Source organism: Panthera pardus, unplaced genomic scaffold (assembly GCF_024362965.1).
Source record: "Panthera pardus isolate Hobbes unplaced genomic scaffold, ASM2436296v1 HiC_scaffold_12, whole genome shotgun sequence".
NCBI classification, from domain to species: Eukaryota; Metazoa; Chordata; class Mammalia; order Carnivora; family Felidae; genus Panthera; species Panthera pardus.
In genome coordinates this window covers 39780405-39796833 of record NW_026526677.1, presented here as the reverse complement: position 1 = coordinate 39796833, position 16429 = coordinate 39780405, and the positions used below count along the sequence as shown (strand labels likewise).

The window sequence follows — 16429 nt, the reverse complement described above, 5'->3', positions numbered from 1 at the left end:
AGAATGAGGGGCGCCTGGGTAGCTCAGTCGGGTCAGTGTCCGACTCTTGATTTCAGATCAGGTCACGATCTCACAGTTTCGTGGGTTTGAGCCACGCATCGGGCTCTGTGCTGACAGCGCAGAGCCTGCTTGAGATTCTCTCTCCTTCCCTCTCTCTCTGCCCCTCCCTTACTCATGCGTGCTCTCTCTCTCTCTAAATATACTTAAAAAACTAAAAAAAAATTCGCAAGAATTATCAGATGTAGCGGCATCCAGGGGATTGGCAGGCATGCCTCCGTGTAGAAGTGCCTGGGAGGAAGGATTCTTCAGGCAAAGCGGAAGGCTTTTCCAGGGTAGGGGGGCATCAACTTATGGCACCCTCACTGAACCACCCACATGTTGCCCATGATCCTCGCTATTCAGCACGCCTGGTGTTGCCTCCTCACATTCCCTCTTGGCCTGGGCTTCCACACTGACATGGTTCTGAGGTCTGCAGGTCTGTAAGTCCAAGGTTATGAATTAATTGGTATTTTAGTAAAGCCTTGGAGTTCTAACAACTCTTACTGACCTTTGATCTGAGATGGAGCGGCCATCAGGGATCAGGTACTCATAATATCGAGGTCCAAGACTAGTTACTATGAGGATTTGAGATTTAAATTACCATTATACTGTAGTCACATTGTGGCGAATATTTACCTCTTAGGGAAACTGAGGCCAGTCTAGCTCCCAGTTCCTCCACCCAAGCCTCAAGATTTAAGGCAGCATTTCTCAGAGTCTGGCCCTGACTGCTTGCAGGAGAATCACTTATGTATCTGTTAAAAATGTGGGTTTGGGGGGAAGGGATGAATAGGGGGGAACACAGGGCATTGGGGGGGGCAGTAAAACTACTCTGTATGACACTATAATGGAGGATACGTGACATTATGCATTTGTCAAAACCTGTGCCACACAAAAACAGCTGGACCACACAGAGTGGACCCTAAGGTGAACTATGGAGTTTGGTTAATGCAACTCTGTCAGCATTGGTTGCATCAGAGTGCAGCACACTGATACCAAGTATTAACAATAGGGAAGCTGGTGGAAGGGGAGAGGGGCTACGTGGGAAGTCTGCTTTCTGTGCAAATTCTCTGTAAACCTCAAACCGTTCTTTTAAAAAAAAATTGTTGTTGTGGTTTTAATGCACAGTTTGGGCCCCACCAGTGATGTTCTGCATCTGCAAAGCCGGGGCCACGGAATCTGCATTTTCTTCGGTTCTCCCACTGACTCAGGTGTATTTTAAGGTTTGAGGATTCCTGGAGATAAGTCAGTCAGCTCTCACCATCTGTTTCATTCCAAGGAAGAGCTTAAAGGGGCTTTGTCTAGAGAATTGTCTCCTGCGTGTGAGAGTGTGTTTCATCTTTCAGTAGGTGGACAGAAAGCTTCCTGCCAGTGCTAGAAATACTATAACATCACACTGACAGTTGAACCACAGTAGAGAGAATTCAGGCCAGACCAGATTCCAGACACGGGGACTGTCAGAGCTCCAAAGTGTGCAGCCCTTCTTCAGAAAGATGCCCCACCAGCCCCCATTTTAAACAAGCAGAGTTGTGGAGTATCATGAAAATTTTACATACGTGTATTTATTTAAATAGGGGGGACAAATCCACTGTCATCATAATCCCTGGCTGGCTGTGTGATTGAACGTATTCTGGAGTTTTTTGCATTCAGATGCTCGTTCGAGTTTCTGTGTGCCTAGATCCTAGGTACTAAGCTAAACCAGAACACTCTGGATAGTCCTGCCAAGTGGAATTTGGTTGAACCTGTGAATATTCACATTGCATGTTGCAAATACACAAGGACCTTCGCAGCAAGAATTTTCCCGCTTGATCAAGTCACTCCAGCTAGGAGTTTGAGGAAAAAGCAAAAGCAAGCCCAAGGCCGTGGTGAGATCGAGTCTGTGTGCTAAAACTCAGGGTGACGTGTGAGTTACAGCCATGCCATGTGCCACTGCTGAGTCAGTTTATAGCAAACAGACGCAAAAATCCTGTGCGGAAATTTGCAGAATATGCCGAAGGGACCCACTCAGCCGGGATCCACTTCTGCCCAAACTCAGAGGCCCTGGCAGGGGCGTTTGGGCTGACTCCAACTGGGTGCACATTTTACACATATGTGAGATGGGGTCCATAACTTAAGAAAATTTAGCAATTTCTGCTTTAGATAATGGTCTCTGAACGTTTTGATTGTGTTAAAAAAAATCTGTTGCTGCTTTAGACACTGTGTTTTCAAATACAGTATATGTACCACCTTACGCAAATATGGCGCACAGTATAAAACCTGCACAAAACTTAGGAAGGAAGTGGGGGGTGTTAAGAAACACATGCAAATAGAAATACTTTAGTTTTCTAAAGTATTAGAAAATATGGGTCGTCTCATCTTCCTCATCGCAGAGACCGCTGCCTGAAACCCGTGCTTCCCACTCTTTAATGTGTATTAGAACCGCATGGGGGGTCTTCCTGCACCGGAGTCTGATTCGGGAGGTCTGCAATATTGCCAGTGACACTAGAGCTGCTAGTGCGTGGCCCCCGTTATGAGTGGCAGGTGGGGTGAGGCACGTACGTGTTGAGTTCTGTTGCAGGAACCTCTACGGTGTGCCTTCAGTTCACTTCAAGCAGCTTTGCAGCACCTAGTTTTAGGAAATGAAGTCTGTGGCACCAGTTTGCCCCATTGAGGCTTAAAGGGAGCCCCTGGGACCCTTTGACTCCTCCTCTATCCAGGCCTGCCTTTTCCTGCCACACCCTCTGTCCCTGTGGCCTCCTGAAGCTGAGCTCTTGTCTGACTAGCTTAGCAACGTCTTTGTAGTGCTCCCCAGAGAGGCATGCTCTGGTGACGAGGCTCGCCAGAGCAGCCTCCAGGCCTCCTGCTCCCTGCTCACTTCTGCAGAGGCTTTACCTCCTGCCACAAGCAGGATCAGAGAACTGGGCCAGGTTTGCCTGGTCATCCGGCCTACCTTGCAGCCAGGACTCGGTGAGATGGAAGGGAAATGCGGACAAGCCAGGGAAGGGGCTGGTGCCCGTTGAGCGGTGGGTATTCCCACTTGGTGGCTCATGGTCGTGTTCTGTGCTCTGAGCCGAGGTGGCTCATCGCGTGGCCTCGGGTGGCTGCTCCAGACTTGAATGAAAGGAGAAGGGAAGATTTTGCTGGAGATGAGAAGTGAACTCCCACATCCTCCTAAAAAGAGCCGTATACCATCCTAGTGATGTCCTGAAGAGCTGGCAGTTACACAGCACAGTGGGAAACAGGGCTCAAAGGTACCCCAGCTCTGCCTCAAGGAGGAAGGTAGGAAACTGCTTGGATCTCTGGGTCCATGTCTCCCCTCTGCCTTTGCCAGCAGAGTCTTTGGAAGGGCCCCCCAAAGACACGGAAACCAAAGAAATGCTTCTTGATGACTTGCGTCTTCTAGTCCAGGTTAGAGTCCTGTTGTCACAGGGAAACCTACTGAGAAGGACGTTCAGACCTGAGACTTTCCCCAAAGGCAGCTGCTGATTCTGTGTCATTGGTGTCCGTTTGAGATGACCCGTAATAGGGAAGCAGCAGCACCAGGGTGTTCGATTAGAGCTCAAAGTTCGAGCCCCAGGTTGGGTGTAGAGATGACCTAAAAATTAAAAACTCATTTTGAAGAGCCTGGGTGGCTTAGTTGAACATCCAACTCTTTATTTCAGCTCGGGTCATGATCCCACAGTTGTGGGATTGAGCCCTGTGGTGTGCTTTGCCCTGAGCAATGGAGCCTGCTTAATATTCTCTCTGTCCCCTGCTCACAGTCGTTCTCTCTAAAACAAAAATAAATAAATAATTTTAAAAAATTAAAAATCTTAAAAACAAACAAAAACCATTAAAGATATGCCACGACGAGGGTATTAGAGTCACTCAGTGACGTATCTGTGTAGTTATCATTTGGGGTGAAGGATGGGAGTGGGTTGGCCTTGGATAAAAGAAACTTGCTGCATTTGCCTCAGCTTTGGTGCCAAAAAACTTTTAGAACAAAGTGGTTTCCAAATGCCTCCTTAGTAGAAACTTAAGTCTTTGCTTAAATTTTAGTACTACATACAGTTTTAAAATTAGCATGGAAAAATTAAACCCCCTTTTTCCCCCCGACCCTATTTTTGCATTGCCAGTGCCTTCTCCTCTCCCCTTAATTAAGTCAAGGGGAACAACTTCCTTTCTGTCGTAGAGATCAGCTCTCTTCAAAAGGGTGTAGGCAGTTTTGTTGGACTGGCTTGTCCGATTGTCCTTCTGTGACCCAGAGTGAAGTTTCTTCGTCTGACTTCTAAGAGGCCCGAAACTAAAGGCATCCTTTTCCAGGTTTGTCCAGAAACTCCGTTAACATCCTCATAAACCTAGAGCGTACATGCGTCCTGCCACATTGCGGGAGAGCAGCGGGCACTATGAAAGCACATATTGTTTAGGGTCTTGGACGCTGGTGAAATGCTCCACTGCAGGGACTTTTCATCAGCCCACATCGTTTTCTTTAACGGTAGACGACAAAGTATGTGTTGACATACATGCTTATATAGTTATATTGATATTGGCAAGGAATTGTGTATGTGCGTGTGTATTTATTTCTTTTATTCCATTTTCTTTGCTATCTTCACATTTAAATCAAAAGTGCATCCAGAACATATAGACAGGTTGACACGTCTTTGAAGAAAAAATAATCACCTCGGCCTGATTTTTTTTTTCCCCTTCTGTTTTGTACTACTTTAATTTCTTGCCTCTGAGTATTTTTGTTGTTCTTTTGTTTTGTCTTTTAATGTCATGCTCCATTAGAAACGCACTGAGCCAGATCAGGTCAGTACAGATTTCTTCCCCTTCCTGTCCACCCCTCCTCCCCCAGCCCTTGACAGAAGGTGATTTCTTCTGCACCCAGTGGAAGTCAGTTTGTGTTACTTACGCAGGTCACATTGAACTGTGAACTTTGGGAATGGGGAGCCACCTTCCCCCTCCTTCCGAAGGCGAGTCACAAAGCCAGTTTCATTTATTCCACATCGTTGTCTCATGTTTAAAGAAGGAATCTCTTAACTAAGCACTGGATTCAAAATCTGGTGTATCTGTTCTAACAGGTCCTATTAGATTCCATAAGTATTTTGTAACCGGTGTCAGTTACATAGGATGCACTCTTCTTGTCTAGAATGTTCCTCTTAAGAGGCATTTGGCCCTCACATGTCTCTCCTGGCCTGAGCGATGGTGAGGCCACCCTACAAGTCTGGTCATCCTGCAAAGGTCTGAGACGACTCAGATGGGATTCAGACAATGTGTATTCTGAAAAGTCTGTAGAAGGAATTATTGATGAGAAGATGCTCCCCCAAACTGGAGTACTGAATGATGGAAGTTTTGACAAGTCAGTGCTCTCTTTGGCACGAAAGCCAGAGCCTGCTAGTCATTTGCTTTGTACCTTCATAGCTCTCCTGGCTCACAGCCAGTGGTCTCAAACCATCTGGCTCCCACACCCTCCCTGACTGAGCCCCGGTCCCCACGCTGCCCGGCTCCTATCTATTCCTGATGCTCCAGCAACAGTGAACTACTTGCCGTTCTCCTAACTTACCTTCTTCTCTGTTTCTCTCTGCTTTTGTATGTGATACCAATGTGCCTAGATGGATCCTCCTCCTTTGGCTGGCAAACTCCTATGCACCCTTCAAGGGCCAGCTTAAATAGCTCCTCTTTGTCTCCTCCCCATGTGCTCTGAGCCTGTCCTGCACCCATCTGTAATACTGCTCTTCATCTGTTCAATGTCTGGGTCCCCTGTAGCTTTTGAGCTTTACCAGGACAGGAAGTAGGTTTTTCCTCCTCTGTAACCCCAGCCTGGTACAGAGCCTGGTACCTAACAATTGTGGTATCGAAAAATGAGAAGAGGGTACACAGTTACTACCCTGTGGTATGGGCAGTCACTGCCGTTGATAATCACAGCAGCTAATAAATTTGAAGTGCCCCCAACACACCAGGCCCTGGGCTTTGCATGCGCTGGCGTATTTAACCCACTGCAGCCTTGTGAGATTAATCTGTAGTTCTACCCATCTGGTAGCTGAGGGAATGAAACTCCTAAGAATTATACCAAAAAGCGTGACAACGCTGGGATTTGAACTCCCCTACTTGCGCTGTGATCCTGACCACAATTTCATTTTCCTCGTCTGAAAAACAGATAATACACTTAACGAGAGTCTTGAAGGTACAGTGTCATGGCTTATGGGAAGCACTTAGCACAGTACCCAAACAGCCTCCATATCCATGAGTTGTTTTGTTTTGTTGTTTTTATTCTTGAGACAGAGAGCGACAGAGCATGAACGGGGGAGGGGCAGAGAGAGAGGGAGACACAGAATCGGAAGCAGGCTCCAGGCTCCGAGCCATCAGCCCAGAGCCCGACACGGGGCTCGAACTCATGGACCGCGAGATCATGACCTGAGCTGAAGTCGGCCGCTTAACCGACTGAGCCACCCAGGCGCCCCCATATCCATGAGTTTTTATCAGTAATGATGCATCCAACATCTCCCAGCTGGCAAGGGACAGAGGAGACATTTGAACCCAGATCTTTCTGACAACAGAGACTTGTTCCTAACTCTTATACTCATGGGCCAGTCCAGGGTGCCCCAGCCTTGAATGGAAGATACCTCCCACACACCTTGGGTCTTTAGCAGGGGCTCCATTCGGGGGCCTCTGGGGAAGCTGTGGAAGGTGGAGGCAGAGCCCCTGCACCCATCACTGCAGAACTCGAGAGGATAATGAGTAAATTGTTGAGTTGCTTGGTGACCTAGGACCTCACCAAGCAAACATTAGGATGTTACCAGCACATCATTAGGCTCCAGCACTAATTATTTATTTCCCCAAAGAGAAGGAACGTTACAGTGTTGGTGCTGGGAGATTCAGTCCCTAGATCAACTGCTTCCTTTCCTTGTGACCTCAGGCAAGCCCTTTCATCTATACCAAGGGTGAGCCTTGCTAAGGCTTCCAAAGACGGGGCATGGCTATCACTTCCTGCCCCCCCACCCCTCAGCCTTCAAGCCTTCCTGAACAAGGGCTGCTGATTCAGATGGGTACAGCAGCGATTGCTTCACCTGCAAACTATGCTTTCTTAAGGGATTAACCTGATGAAGGCAGTTTATATTAATACGTTCAGTAGCCAATTCCTACACAAATTTGGGTCAAGCCAAAATTATATTTTTCATTGAGAGTAGAAGAGTTATTTAAATATCTATATGGAGCTCTTTGTAAATGAAGCTATTGGAATCAGAGTGTAATATTTTAGAAATAAATGTTTTATTATATATTTTTTTAATGTTTATTTTTGAGAGGGAGCATGAGCTGGGGAGGGGCAGGGAGAGAGGGAGACAGAAGGGCAGAGGATCCAAAGGGGACTGCACTGTCAGCACAGAGCCCGACGCGGGGCTCGAACTCGTGAACCACAAGATCATGACCTGAGCTGAAGTCGGACACTCAACCGACAGAGCCACCCAAGTGCCCCAAGAAATATTTTAAGTTAGATTCTTGAGTGTGAGCCTCGTTGTAGTGACATGCTATGCTGTCTCCTAGTGAGAGAACATATAACAGAATTAATTTTTAAGAATATCTTAAAAGATACATGGTTGAATACATGTTTTCATAAACGCCTGGGAAAAGAGGTAAACTCCCCATTTCCTCATTTCCACCACCCAACTTCCGCACACAGTGAATGAGATAGATTCACAGCAAAGCTGGATCATGGTCAGATTACTTGCATTCAAAGCACTTTAGTTCCCTGTGCATTGGAGAAGGCAGAAAATCCGATGGATCCTTGCCTTTCCCCTCCTCTCTGCCTAAACAAAATCAGAATTCCCCGCAGCAGTGGACAGGCCAAGGTCGCCATCTCTCCAGGGTCCTTCCACCTTTCTAGGTTGTCATTTTCAACAAAACCACGCTGCTCTGCTGGGGTGTTGCTGGGTTGAGGGCCATGGCACGTCTCAGCATGGTCTCTGGAATGCTCTCTGGGCCCTGCTCTGCGCCTCCACGGAAAGCCAGGGGTGTGTACGTGTGGGCCTTGTCTGCACGCCTGGGTGCATGTCATTGCCCATCCGTATGTGTTGTTTCACCAGGGATGAAAATCCAGCAGGGAAATGAACGCTAAAATTTGTTTGTCCTTTGATAAGATCCCTGCAGTTAAAAAGTTTTCATTTCCATGGCTGAGTGGGCTTTGCTAAAATCAAAATTAACTGCCTTGCTTTATGGTGCAACAGATTGTGTTCTGAAGAGCTTCCCCTGAATTCTCCTTGAAAGGACATTTGATCTGGGAAGTCTAGCTTCTGGCAAAGTCGCTGCATTTTGACGTAGGTGGGTTTTTCTCGTTGTGCTAGTGTAGAATGTGTGCAGAGAGCCTACCACTGGACCCTGGGTCACATTGAATGGGTGGGTGGATGGATGGACGGATGGATGGGTACACAGACAGGTAAATGGTTTAATTTGCATTTCTATGTGTCTTAGATGTCATGTTCCCTGACATTTAAGAGGAAGGTAAACCTGGGCTTCATCGGCAGAACATGCGGCTCTTGATCTCGGGGTTATGAGTTTGAGACCCGTGTTGGGGGTAGAGATTACTAAAAAAAAGTAAACTTTCCAAAGGAAAAAAAATTATTTAAAAAAAAGGAAGGGCTGCTGGCTGGCTCAGTTGGAAGGGCATGTGACTCTTGATGTCGGGGTTTGAGCCCCACGGGTGTACGGACTACTTAAAAAATAAAATCTTAAGAAATAAATAAAATAAAAAGAGGAAAGAAAACCTGTAATTGGTGTCCTCCCAAAAAGTTTTTGCTAGACCCCATTCTGGTCTTCATTCAACAAAACCCGTTTGTCTTAAGCACTCAACACGTGTTAGGTACGTGGGATACAGATTTAAACAACATTGTAACAGTCCCTGTCTTCAGGGAGCTCACTGTGTAGTGTAGGAGATAAGCGTGAAAGGTGATTACACAAATAATTGTTTAACTATAGCTGTTGTCACTATGTTTTTTGTTTTTGTTTTGTTGAGATACAATTCATAAAATTCACCCTTTAAAGGCATATAATTTAGTGGTCTTTGGTGTATTTACAAAATGTTTTTTTGCTTTTAAAACGATACGGTTGAGGGGCTCCCGGGTGGCTCAGTCAGTTAAACGTCCAACTTCAGCTCAGGTCATGATCTCACGGTTCATGGGTTCGAGCCCCACGTCAGGCTCTGTGCTGACAGCTTGGAGCCTGGCGCCTCCTTCAGATTCTGTGTCTCCCTCTCTCTCTGCCTGCCTCAACTCATGCTCTGTCTCTGTCTCTCAAAAATAAATAAATGTTAAAAAAAAAATTAAAATGATACAATTGAGTGAAAAATGGATTCTAATCTGTTGTTGTTTTGTTGGCACAACCACAAATAATTGGTTTGACTGCTCCGACAGACTTTACATTATGTGGGCATTGCATTGTCTGTGATCTTTAACGTCATAAAGGAGGGGTGGGAGGGGACATGGGAGAAGTTCAAGTTAGACATGGTGTCCTCGGAGCTGCTCTAAGGAAGAATTCTTTTGACACACGTGGAAGCTGCTTCTTACCCCAGATGCTCCAGTGAGAACTTTCTTCTCTGCCCCCAACTTGAACTTAACTGGTTCTGGGCCGCCTCCCATAGTATCCTCTAATTCCATTTTTCTGAGAGTATATCCCAAGAAGGTCCCAAACGAGAAGTAGAAGAAAGTCAGGAATTGACAGCCCTCAGGATCTACCCCATATATTCTAAAGTTCAAATTCCAAAGGCAGTACAACCTTCCGTGATGCAGCTCAGCTGACTGTTTCAGGAAAATCGCCACTCGTTGGTCTTCTTCGTACGTGTCATTTTACTTGAAACGTAAGGCGTCTGCATTTTCAGACACCTTGCAGGTTTACCTGCTGGGGGCCGTGTGGGAATTAAAGGGATCTGAGTTTGGTTTCTTGCTCTTTGGTTTGTCTTCCTGTTCTCTGAAGATGCAAGCAGTCTCCCTTATGGGGTATTGTGAAGGAGACAGTGTAGGAGCGCTAAAGCTGCTTTGTACCTGAACTACCTCCTACTGGTGGCTAAGCTCTCGGGAACTGGTCTGGTTGGCAGACAGCCATCTGTGCAGAAGTTCCAGGGGCTACGCTTTCCCCCGATAACACTGACTTCCTCGGAAGATAGCGTTGTGGCCTCACCAAGAGATCTGGAAAGGGGTAAGTTAGGGTGAGTGTTATTCAGAGAGTTTTGTGACAGCCCTCTTAAGACATTGGTATCAAAGGTGAAATTCACCATTGTAGGTAGATACTTCAGGATGATGACAACCATAATAATGTCTCCCACGTGTATGGTCTTATACACATTGCAGAGCACTCTCATATGCCTTATCTGGCTAATTCTCATGTCTGCCTTGGGAAGCAGGAAAGCTGTGGTATTCCCATGGTTTAGATGAAAGGCTCAGAGCCCAGAGAAGTAACTTGCCCACGATGACAAAGGTGGCTCATCTGTCTTCGGTCTTTTCTTTCCACTCTTAAAAGCTTGCCTACTTTCTCCACTGCGCTGTTCTGTAATTTTTCCCCCCTATGATTCGCTAATGATTGTCAGTCCCATTCGCATTACTTAGGTAAAACACCTGCTTGTATAAATGCTGACATTAAAAAGAATGTCACGAATACATCTGACAGTTAATTTTATTCACTAGTTCCCTTCTGCTCTATAGATTCCTGTTGAGTTTGGGTTAATTAAGCTGTGTTCTATTTTTGCTATCAAGTGGGTGATCTTTTGTGTTGAATCAACAGCTGAGTTATCCCTGGGCTGTGATTAGTGACAGAGCCTCGGGAAAGCCTCCGTTCCTTCCCCCCTTAGAGCACAGGGTGGCCATGGAGAGCTTCTGGATGTGAACAACGGGACTGTACACACATTGCTTTTGACCATACATTTGCATCATCCTGTGCTCCTATTAAAGGTACATGACCGATGGTGGACTTGGCCTCTATACTCGTCGCCTGAACCGGCTCCCTGATGGGATGGCTGTGGTGCGGGAGACCCTACAGAGAAATACCTCCCTGGGCCTCGGAGATGCCGACAGGTAAGTTTGTCGGCACCCGGGAATGACCGGGTGCAGAGATCCTTCCAGAGTGGGCTGAGGAACGAGGGTGTGATATTGAGAGCGAGCCGATGGGCACTGCTTTAATCCACGTGGGGGGTTGGGAGGCCTTGAAGCCGTGCCTGGGGTCAGGAGCTGGCACAGCAGGTAGGAGGCAGCTGCTGAAAGGGGTTCTTGAGTCCTGCTTCTGGCTAGGGTAGTGCTCCTGATAGCAATAATAGAGGGAGTTCAGGCTCGGGTACTCTTTGTTTTGTTTAGACCGTTGCTACTGCATCTTTAATTCAGCAGGCCCCAGGGATCTGCTTTACTTCTTCTATTAGCAAGCTTTCTAGGTATTATGTCTTGGAACAGAGTCCCCAATGATACACAGAAGGTCTGTGTGCAGAAGGGAGTGCTCTTGGCTGTGGCTGATCAGGCTTCACTGTAGGTCTGCTGTGGCCTGGCGACAGGAAGCAAGGCCTAAGGATGTAGTTTATGGTGAGTAGCTGACATTATAGGGCTTGGCCAGTCTTCGCTGCAGCCACCATCCGAGATGAAAAGAGCTTCAGAGACCATTACAATATAGAGGACTATTTGGTAATCCTTAGTCTGACACAGATGCATTCTATGGCCTTGAGCAATCTATTAAAGTAGGGGTTTGGACCTTATGATTTCCAAAATCCCTTGCAGCTCTGATGTGCTGTATTTGATTTCAATACCTTTTGGTGATCTGACTGTTGAAGGATTTTACTGGCTTGCTTGACATCTTTCATGTGGGGTGAGGAGACAGAACATGGAATTTAGATGTGTGGGCTTGGAGTCACCTTACACTTTTGGGCGTGAATCCTCATGTGCCAGAAAGCCACATATTCGTAGCACAGACCTGGTTTCTTGCTGTTCTCTTTGCCGGACATACTTTTTACAAAGAGCTAAGTGACGTCTGTGATTCTCTGGCTTCAGAGAAATAGGGCAGCACAGTAAGGAAACAGAGGCTGAAGTTACCCCCAGGAATGGCATTTGCACAAGAGGAATCTTCATCTTCTCTCCGGGAAGGCTCAGAAGCCTGGGCTGCGGTAGAGAACACTGAATTCGTTGTCAGGAACTTGGGATCTGGCCCAGGCTCTGCCACTAATTTGAATGTGTCCTTCTCAGAGTCCTCCCCAGTGTCCAGGCTGGTGATTTATACCCACATGACAAAGGCTTTTCACCACAGTGCCAGTTCAGGTCAGCTTTGTTCCTGTAATTAATTCATTTAAAAGTATTGGTTTGAAAATTCCATAGAAAGGTGGACCTTTTGAGAACTGCTCTTTCTAAGGCTAAAATGCTCTGTAACTAAAATCTTTGGAGGAAATACTATCAGGGAGAAAATCAGCTGCTGTAACACCCCCACTGGAGATTTCACAATTTACCCAGTTATTTTGGTGATTGGTCTTTTCCTGTAAACATGTATCTGGTTAGTAAATCTATGAGAGTGAAATTCAGGCTTTACAAGGTACATTTTCCCTTGTAGCAAAAGAAGAATCTGTGCCTAGGCAGTTTAATTTAATGCTTCATTGCAGGGTTAATAGAATTATTATAGATCACAGCTGAGCTCTTTTCTGCTTTTGGAGGTAGAGGATTGCAGTGGGGGCTAGAAAGCTGGATGGTGTTTGTCATGTTGTTCTAGTTTAGCCTGTGTGATGGGACCAGTTGGACCACAGTGTCTTCTGGTTCTCCCCAGACTGGACTGCTCAGATGTGATCACTTAAGACCAAATGGATAACTGGCCAACTTTTAAAGAAAGATTTCAGGGGCGCCTGGGTGGCTCAGTTGGTTAAGTGTCCGACTTTGGCTCTGGTCATCATCTCACAGTTTGTGAGTTCGAGCCCCACGTCGGGCTCTCTGCTGTCGGGGCAGAGCCCACTGTAGATCCTCTGTCCTCCTCTCTCTCTCCCCCTTCCCTGCTCGCGTGCGCTCTCTCTCTCTCTCTTTTTCTCTCTCAAAAATAAACGTTAAAAAAAGAAAGAAAGAATGAATTCAGATGGATTTTTTTTAAAGTAGGATTTAATAGGGGCGCCTGGGTGGCTCAGTCGGTTAAGCGTCCGACTTCGGCTCAGGTCATGATCTCACGGTCCGTGAGTTTGAGCCCCGTGTCGGGCTCTGTGCTGACAGCTCAGAGCCTGGAGCCCATTTCAGATTCTGTGTCTCCCTCTCTCTCTGACCCTCCCCCATTCATGCTCTGTCTCTCTCTGTCTCAAAAGTAAATAAACGTTAAAAAAAAAAAAAACCTTAAAAAAAAAAAGTAGCATTTAATAATGCTTCTAAATTTCCTATTTCATGTAAGTTTGGACCTGGAGGCAGTGAGATACTTTAGGTTGTTCTCAAATATGTTAAATTTCTTTGATTCTGAAGTTGACCACGTAAATGCTTCAGTTTGGCTAAGTTGAAATAATAGATTTGTTGCTCTAAAGTTCTTCATGTACGTCTCTTCCAAAAACTGTATCCTACCTGAGTGTTTCCCAAAGTGGGAGGCTAACATTAGTGTTACAGGAAGTAATTTTAGATAGTAGACAGGGAGATATTTATTTTCAACAATTACACTTTAATTGTAATGTTTAAAAAAATTATAACTAGTGCATCAAACCCAAGATTTTACAAATCTTGTTTAGGGTAAAGAATAGTGTAGGTGTGAGACAACTGAATGTGAAATATCAAGGAAGAGATCACAGATGGTGTGCAGATTTTTTTTTAAAGTAGTATGCAAATGACTGCAGACTAGGTAGTCCTTTAAATAAGAAATATGTTCTTTACATTATTTAAATTAGACAAGTGAAAAAATATAGACAAAAAAGGCAACACCTTTCCAGAATTCTTCCCTTTTAACCTGAAAAAAGAAGTTCCCAGAGCAGAGGTATTCCCAGGAAGTTCTTTTTAAAAGAGACAGCTCAGGGGCACCTGGGTGGCTCAGTCAGTTAAGCATCCAACTCTTGATCTCAGCTCAGGTCTTGATCTCAGGGTTGTGGGTTCAAGCCCCACTTTGGGCTCCACGCTGGGCATGAAGCCTACTAAAAAAAAAAAAAAAAGGAAAAAAGAAGCCCACTTCTTAAGGATTCATGCATAGGTAGCAGACTACACGAGTTCCACAAAGGAAATAGGAAAGTACTGAGCAATCAGACCTCAGCCAAGGGAAGAAGTGCCCAAGACGGACAGATCCCCTCACCGCACCAGTAGGAAAATCATTAACCACAGCAGCTTGGCTGTGGAGAACAGCTATTCCAGGGTAAGGCCCTAGAAGATGCTGACCTACCAGACAGACCATGGCTGTTTGCAACAGGATGTGGCTTGGGTATCTTCAGGGCTATTAAAAGTAACCGATAGGAATGTGTACCTTCGGAGCCTGGGAGATAGGGGCCATGTCGGTCTGTGAGTCTTGTATGTCAGCAGCCGGCTTCTGAGTAATAATAAATGATGATAATAAATCCACAGTGCCACGTCTGCCCTTGATCTCCTGTCACTCTTTGGGGTTACCACCCCTGGGCTCCAGCTTTTACCTGATAGTCATCAGTAGCTACTTCCAGCAAAACTAGAGCCAGCCGGCTGAGGGAGCAGGATCAAAAGGGACAAATGGAGGCAGCTTGTTACAAGTCACGGGCCCCAGATAGCAGACAAATAAAGAAAAGCTGGGCATGGAGGCCCCTGGGTTGGCAGCCTGGGAGGAAGAAGAAATACAACACGGAGAGCCCAGAGACCAGTCTCGCAGACAGTCAGATGGTTTGTTGAACTCCCCGCCGGTTCCTGCATGCTGTCCCCTCAGAACCCATCAAAAGTTCTTACACTCCCGCAAGTTGAGTGCTTTCATAGCTTAAAGCTCAGCTCTGGAAAGTTTCCATCCCCAAGAACATTTCTTCGTCCCTCCGAAACATTGCTGTGCTCGTGGCCTTTTCTGTCATCACTGTCATGCCGTTGTGTGCAGTGGCTGACGCAGCTAGAGGCTTCTAAATGGCATCCCCCAGTCACACAAGTGTCACTGAGGGCTTAAGGACAGAAATCGGGCTCTTTGTGCACATTTAGATCGGGGGGGGGGGGCTACGGAATTACTTGGTAACTTTCTTCTAAACCGTTAGAATGTTTATTGAACTCCACTGGTTTTTATTAACGAGTAATAAAAATAGCAAAACACGAATGCTTGCGTGGTAACATGTCTGCCTGAGACTTGCACAAAATGACAATTGCCCTCTGATGTCACGCCAAGAAACTGAGCAGGAAGAAAAAGCCATTTTTATTCCTCCTTTACAAGGTTTTCATTCCCCTCCAAATTCTGAATGTTTTCGCTATTGAGATTGCACTTTCCGTTAGGAGTCACAGGCATCCTACAGACTTGACCGTCTGCATTTAGGGCCCTGACCTTGGTGCTCAGAGCTGTCCCAGTTTCAGCTTGAATTGAGAGTCCCACGGTGTGAGGATGTAACTATGCAACCTGGTATTTGACCAGCCTGCCAAGCCGAGCCTTCCTTCTCACCGGTTATGTCACAAGATCTCCAAGAGCCCTAGGGCACTGCTGAGCTTTGTGATTTGTGTAGAACAGGGCTGCCTCCTGGCACCAAATCATGTATTCACAGATTCAGGCCTGACCTGCAGAGAGGAGTTTAACCCAGGCCAAAGGTCCCCAGCCAGCTGATGGAATCGGTGGGACCCCTTATCAGGTGGTAGGTGCCCAACTCAGGTATTTCTTGGTTACAGCCCCTGCTGGGGTATGCAGATGAGAGGAAGCCCAGTGGGAACCACTCCCTTGCCCTCCCTTCCAAGCCCACGTAGACCGGGTAGTGGTCCCATGGTGTCCACAGCCTAGTCCCCAGAACCTGTGGATATGTTACACTGCACGGCCAGGAGGAGTTACAGTTTATCAGCAGATGTTTAGATAGAGGGATTACTCTGAATTATCCTAGCAGGCCCAGCGTGATCACAGGTCCTTAAAAGTGGAAGAGGTGGGCGGAGAGGAGGCAGAGCAGGGAGATGTAAGAGGGACCCCACTTGTCCTTGCTGGCTCTGAAGACCGCCGAAGGGGCCACAGCCAAGGAGTGCCCGTGGCGTCTCTAAAGGGGCAAAGGCAAGGAACAGATATTCTCCCAGAGCCTCTCAAGTGAGTGCAGCCCTACCAACACCCATTGCTTTCGGTCCACAGGACTCCACTTGGACTCCTGCCTTACAAAATTGTAAGATAGTACGTTTTTGTTGTGTGGTTTTTTTAAATTGTTTTTAAAGTTTATTTATTTTTAGAGAGATAGAGACAGCACGAGCAGGGGAGGGGCAGGGAAAGAGGGAGAGAGAAAGAGACTCTCAAGCAGGGTCTGCACGGCTTGAACCCATGAAAGCATGAGGTCGTGACCTGAGCTGAAACCGAG

The 16429-nt window shown here is 46.5% G+C and overlaps 1 protein-coding gene across 14 annotated transcripts in view; it reads left to right on the top strand.

Moving 5' to 3' along the window:
- NAV2 (neuron navigator 2) overlaps positions 1–16429 on the top strand; it is a 496240-nt gene that overhangs the window by 360227 nt on the left and 119584 nt on the right. For all 14 annotated transcript variants that reach the window (XR_008421181.1, XM_053899896.1, XM_053899894.1 and 11 more), the window contains one exon: positions 10929–11051. Coding sequence is in view for 13 of the 14 variants with exons in the window: in XM_053899896.1 (XP_053755871.1) it covers positions 10929–11051 (123 nt within the window). In the remaining variant the exon portion in view is untranslated. The remainder of the gene's footprint in view (positions 1–10928; positions 11052–16429) is intronic.